Raw genomic sequence first — 5955 nt, 5'->3', positions numbered from 1 at the left:
CCGTTAGAGAGATGCAAATCAAAACAACCATGAGATACCATCTCACACCAGCATGGAATAGCAAAGTTCTGCAAGACAGAAAATAACAAATGGTCACAAGAATGTAGAGAGTCTGGGACTCTCATACACTGCTGGTGGGACTGTAAAATGATGTGACCGCTGTGGAAATCAGTATAGCGATTCCTTAAAAAGTTGGAAATAGAAGTAAATTTGATCTAGCAACCTGTTACTAGGTATATATACTAAAGAAGTGAGAGGCAGGATACAAATAGATATATGCACACTCATGTTCACTGCAGCACTGTTCACAATAGCAAAGAGATGGAAGCAACCTAAGTGCCCATCGCCTGAGGAATGGATAAACAAACTGAGGTACATACACAGAATGTAATACATGCAACCCTAAAGAATAATGTAGAATCTGCAAAACACCACATAATGTGGATGGATTTGGAAGACATTATACTGAGTGAAATAAGTTAATTATAGAAGGACAAATATTGTATTAGCCCACTACTGTAAAAAGTCAAGAAAAGGTGTATACATGGAGGGAAACTTTCTTTGTTGGTTATCGGTGAGGGGGGAGGAGAGGGAAAAATTCCAAGATAGGTTGGGGGGAGAATAATTAAATAAATAAATACAGATATATAACAAAAACTTTCCCTTTCCCTCTCCTACCTCTGGTAACCATTAATAATCTTTGGTTATATATATATATTTGTTGTTGTTGTTATGTGCTGTCAAGTCGGACCCAACTCATAGCGACCCCTCCTTGGGTTTCCGAGGCGGTATCACTACGGAAGTAAATTGGCCAACCTTCCTTCTGAGGAGTGGCTGGTGGTTTGAACTGCCATCCTTCTGGTTAGCAGTCAAATGCCTTAGGCACTATGCCAGCAGAGCTCCCATATATATATCTCCTGTGGATCAGAACAATCTGATCCATTGTGCATGGGATCTCCATGAGTCAGGGTCTGCCTTAAGAATGGCTAACAGCAACAAGAAGTATAAACATAACATCTTTGTGCACTTTGATCCAAGAGCAGGAAAATATTTTTAAGTGTTTTCCCTGTTTTTATTGACAGGAATTAATTTAACTACCAAATTTGAGGTCATGATGTCTCCCTTTGTTTTAAATTAGGTTGTTGCATCTACCTTTATCCCTAACCACCTTGAAGCTGAAGGCTCTTTGGTTATCTGACAACCAGTCCCAGCCTCTGCTCACGTTCCAGACGGACACAGACCACACTACAGGGGAGAAGATTTTAACCTGTGTCTTACTTCCTCAGCTGCCTTCTGAACCTACTTGCCAAGGTGAATTTAATAGAAGGACAGTAATCATGTAGCCTTGGGAATGAGTGGAGACTGATGTCTACCCATAAAGCCACTTATTCTCCCACATGTGAATTTGATTGTATTTTGTTTACTCTGTCAGCCCAGGTGAGGTCATTGTGGGACAACCTGGGGAAGTTTCCCCTGCACCCTTGCAGGAAAAGTACCTCTTACTCTTGTTTATAGGAGCTCTGGTAGCATAGTGCCTAAGTTCCTAAAAAGGTAAGAGTCACTTAAAATCCACACTTACAGTATGAGGATTTGTAGTTAACGACACTGGCATACTGTTTTTAAGTCAGTGAGTTATTGCTTTGACTTATGGCATCTCTGTTTTATAAATTATGTATGGTTTTAGGAAATATCCATGCTAGCATCAAAATACTATTACGGTTCCCAAGCTGAGAGCTGGGTTTGATGGAAGAGAATCAGAGTACTGTCAGAGATTGGGAACTCAAATTGGGAAGGCTCCAAAACTCACTTGCCAATCCCAGCTTTGTTAGCTGAGTTTTTAAGACCCTAAAAGAGAAATATGGTAGAAGGTATTACTAAAGAAAGTACTAGTATCCAACATGAGGCACATTGGTGGTTCATTGGTATAATTCTCACCTTCCATGCTTGAAAAGAGCCAGGTTTGAGTCCCAACCAGTGCATTTCATGAAGTTATCCCCCATCTGTTCTTGGGTTTGTGTACTGCTATGATGCTGAATGGGTTTCAGTGGGCATTCCAGAGTAAGATGGACAAAGAAGAAAGACCAGACAAACTACTTCAGAAAATCAGTCAGTGAAAATCCTGTGGATGACTGTGGTTCAATCTGCAGCTGATCATGGGGATGGGTAGGATCAGGCAGCATTTTGTTTAGTTATTCATGGGGTCACTTTGAGTTAGGGGCCAACTTGGCAGCAGCTAACAACAGCAGCTGACAATAGTATTCAACAGGTGCAGCCACATCACTGTCATGAGAAAGTTTTTAAAGTTAGTCTATAAAAGCGAATTAGGAAAAGGGATTCTGTAAGTGATCAAGAAAGGAGCTCTGTTGGTGCAGTGATTAAGACATTTGGCTGCTACCAGAAGATTGGTGGTTTGAACCCAACAGCTGCTTCACAGAAGAAAGATGAACAATCTGTTTCTGTAAAGATTTACAGCCTTGGAAACCCTATGAGGGTCACTATGGGTCAGAATCAACACAATGGGAGTGAATTTGGTTTGGTTTTGGAAGTGATGAAGATATTCTATGATGAAATGTTGTTGTTGTTGTTGTTGTGTGCCGTCAAGTCAGCCCCGACTCATAGCGACCCCTCCTTGGGTTTCCGAGGCAGTATCACTACGGAAGTAGGATTGCCCAACCTTCCTTCCGAGGAGCGGCTGGTGGGTTTGAACCGCCAGCCTTCTGGTTAGCAGTCAAGTGCCTTAGCCACTATGCTACCAGAGCTCCTTATGATGAAATAGTAGGCATAAATTTAGGAGATATTTTACATGATCCCAAATAAAATTATGCGTCATTTTTAAAAAGGGGTATCCAAGGCCTTTTTTTTTTTTGTCTGCAAAACAATGGTTACCATTTTAACTATTTTTCAGTGTACAGTTCAGTGATTTAATTACTTTCACCTTGTCGTGCAACTATCAGCACTGTCCATTTACAAATGGTTTTTTATCTCCCTAACCATATGTGTTAGTATCCCTTAAATAATGGTTAAAGGGTTCATTGTTTTGTTTGTTTGTTTTTAAAGCCAAGGCTTAGAGGTAGGAATAATTAATTTGCCCTCCTTATTTCAGTTGTTGTACCTCTGCTTATATATTCTCCATAAGACCAGTTGCCATCAAGGGGATTTCAATTCATGACAACCCCATGTGTGTTGTAGTAGAACTGTGCCCCATAGGGTTTTCAGTGGCAGAAGGAGATCGCCACACCTTTCTTCCAAGTCCCCTCTAGGTGGACTTGAACCACCAACTTTTTGGTTAGCAGCAGAACACATTAACTGCTTGTACCACCTGAAGATTCAGTTATTCTGCCTAGTTGGCCATCAGATTGATAACATCGTGGTTGCCAGATGTGTGAACCAGAGTTCCCTGTTGATGTGTCCTTTGTCCCAACAGAGAATCTTCCACGCTGTGGTGCGCTGGAGAACTTGGTAAATGATGTCTCCGATGAAGCCTGGAATGAGAGTGCAGTAAACAGAGTCAGTGCAATCCGATTTTTGGATGATGAAATAGATGAAGACGAAAATGAAACGGTATGGAAATGGATATTCTTTTCTTTCATGGGAGTTGAATTTTAAAAGCTTTCCAAATATTGAGAATGGTACCTAGTAAGGAATCCTTTTATTTTAAAATAGTATATTCTCTGTTTTGTCTTCAGTATTTAGAATTCATTTAGAAGACAAAACTAGGTACTTGTAGGTACTGATTCTCAAAATGTAAATAAGGAAAATAGGGCTTTAGAGGTTTTTGTTTGTTTGGATAGTTTATGGTGCTTTCTGTTTCTCTCTTTGTGTGTGTGTGTGTTTGTAATAGCTCCCTCTCCTCCACCCCCACTGTTTTCTTGAAATCAGTTGGGAACTTTCTATATTTTGTTGTTCCCAGTGAATTAAGTCTCTTCCCACCCACCCTATCCTACCCTATTTATGGCTGCCCCATGCAGTAGATCTCTGTTGACTCCATTCACATTTCATCACGTGTGACTTGCTTTCCCTTCTGATGTACCAGACTTCTCTCTTTTCATAAGACCAGGTCACCTTTATCTTCACATAGAGTTCTTGTGATTCTGGTGGGACAGCCTTAGGGGTATTATTTAGAAATTAGGAACAGATATGAAAATATCTCTCACCCTTACTCTCATCTATACTTGAATGGGTATCAGCTACTATCAGTAGAATGCCCATCTGACCTTCGTTTTGTCCTATGATGGGGTAAGGGAGATGTCTCCAAGACTCTGTGGCAACTCTGAAATTTTCCTGTAAGTTGACTTGGGCTTCTTAAATTCCTGGCACTAATTGAGATTTTCATAAACAGAGCCTAGAGGGAGTACTTGCTGCCCCAAAACCAAAGGGCAGCTTTTACATTGTTACCTATAGTCTTTGTTATTTCTGCCTGTCACCGAATGATATTTCACTTATTTGCAGTAGTCAACTACTTCAATAATTACTTCAAATAACTTCAAAATAAAGGACTCTTTAATGTTTACCTCAGGACTTGTTAGTGTCTGATTATTTTACCAGTTACTTCGTTGCCTCAGTAGTGCTCTTTCAGGATTTTGTTTCCCTTGCTTGGCTCTTCCTGAAACCCGTGGACAGGCCATTTAAAAGATAAAAATGCTATTTTATGAACTGAAGAGCTTACAAATTATTAAAAACGGAATTTTTTTCAAAAAGTTGCCCATACCCCCTAACTTCATTTCCAGCACTGTGGACTTATTAGAAGAATGTGAACTTTCATCAGTAGGCCATATAAATAGCCCACACAGCAGCAAAGTAAGAAAAGAAGTCCTTCTCTCCTTGCTTCAATTTTTCTTTAACTCCTATGCCTCAGGGGTTGAAGGAAACCAGAACTACTTTTGGGTTATAGTAGCGCATTATAGTGATACTATTTTTTTTTTTTTTTAACCCTTTACCCTTTTCTTCCTCTACACCCTACAATTTATTTTAAAATTCATTTCTTTTTTTCTTACTGTTCATGGAATTTTATTTTTATCTTACTCTAATCCATTTTTTAAATAAAACCAAAACCAAACCCACTGCCATCCAGTCGATTCTGACTCAAAGTAACAAAGGATGGAGAAGAACTGCCTCATAGGTTTTTTAAGGTTGTGATGTTTACAGAAGCAGACTGCCCCATCTTTCTCCCATGGAGCGGCTCGTGGTTTCAAACTGCTGACCTTTGGCTTAGCAGCCAAGTACTTAACTACTGTGTCACCAGGGCTTATATTTTTTTAAATACTATTATTTTATTTTAAAAGTATTCTTGCAATCTTGACTAGCCGAATTTTATGAAGTGCTTTTATATTCCATTAACTACTAGTAAACAATTAATAAATGCACATAGCTCCAAAGAGTTTTTTTTACTGACTTATAACCTGTAAGGAGGAGCTTTGCATTGGAATGCTAGTGCCTCAAAGCTACACATTTGAAAGAGTAATGGGATAATACCACTCACTCCACTGTTTGTTTTCAGAGAACACTCCTAAGGCGAGCCACTCCACATCCAGGGGAGTTAAAGAACATGAAAAAGACAGTGGAGAATTTACGGAATGACATGAACACTGCTAAAGGGCTGGATTCCAACAAAAACGAGGTCAATCATGCCATTGACCGAGTGACCACTTCTGTGTAGTGTTTCACCTCCGAGTTGTACCTCTTGTGTCTTCCCCTGCTGTGGAGATGTTCCCATCTGCTTCTGAGGAGCCCCATGAAGTCCTTTGTCTTAACCAGAACCTGGCGCATCATCTCTTCAAGTGGCCTGTTGGGATGCTGCTCTCTCAAAGGAAGTGCCTTACTCTAATCCATCAACCAGTCTGCACCAGTGATCTCCTGGCCTGATTTTTTTTTTTTTTAATTTTGGTTGTTTGTAATAAGTAGAATACACTACTGTAAACATCTGACCTTTGTTTCTGTTTTATATTGGGGAAAGGG

General features: G+C 39.9%; 1 protein-coding gene across 1 annotated transcript in view; it reads left to right on the top strand.

Annotated features, from left to right (window-relative positions):
• Positions 1 to 5656, top strand: part of LRRC1 (leucine rich repeat containing 1) — a 187285-nt gene extending 181629 nt beyond the window's left edge. The window contains exons 12-14 of the mRNA XM_007945629.2: positions 1139 to 1311; positions 3425 to 3561; positions 5498 to 5656. Coding sequence (XP_007943820.1) covers positions 1139 to 1311; positions 3425 to 3561; positions 5498 to 5656 — 469 coding nt within the window. The remainder of the gene's footprint in view (positions 1 to 1138; positions 1312 to 3424; positions 3562 to 5497) is intronic.
• The last annotated feature ends 299 nt before the right edge of the window (positions 5657 to 5955 follow it).

This window comes from Orycteropus afer, unplaced genomic scaffold (assembly GCF_000298275.1).
Source record: "Orycteropus afer afer isolate SDZICR_OR568_19922 unplaced genomic scaffold, OryAfe1.0 scaffold00140, whole genome shotgun sequence".
Taxonomy (NCBI): Eukaryota; Metazoa; Chordata; class Mammalia; order Tubulidentata; family Orycteropodidae; genus Orycteropus; species Orycteropus afer.
This window is presented reverse-complemented; position numbering and strand designations above follow the sequence as displayed.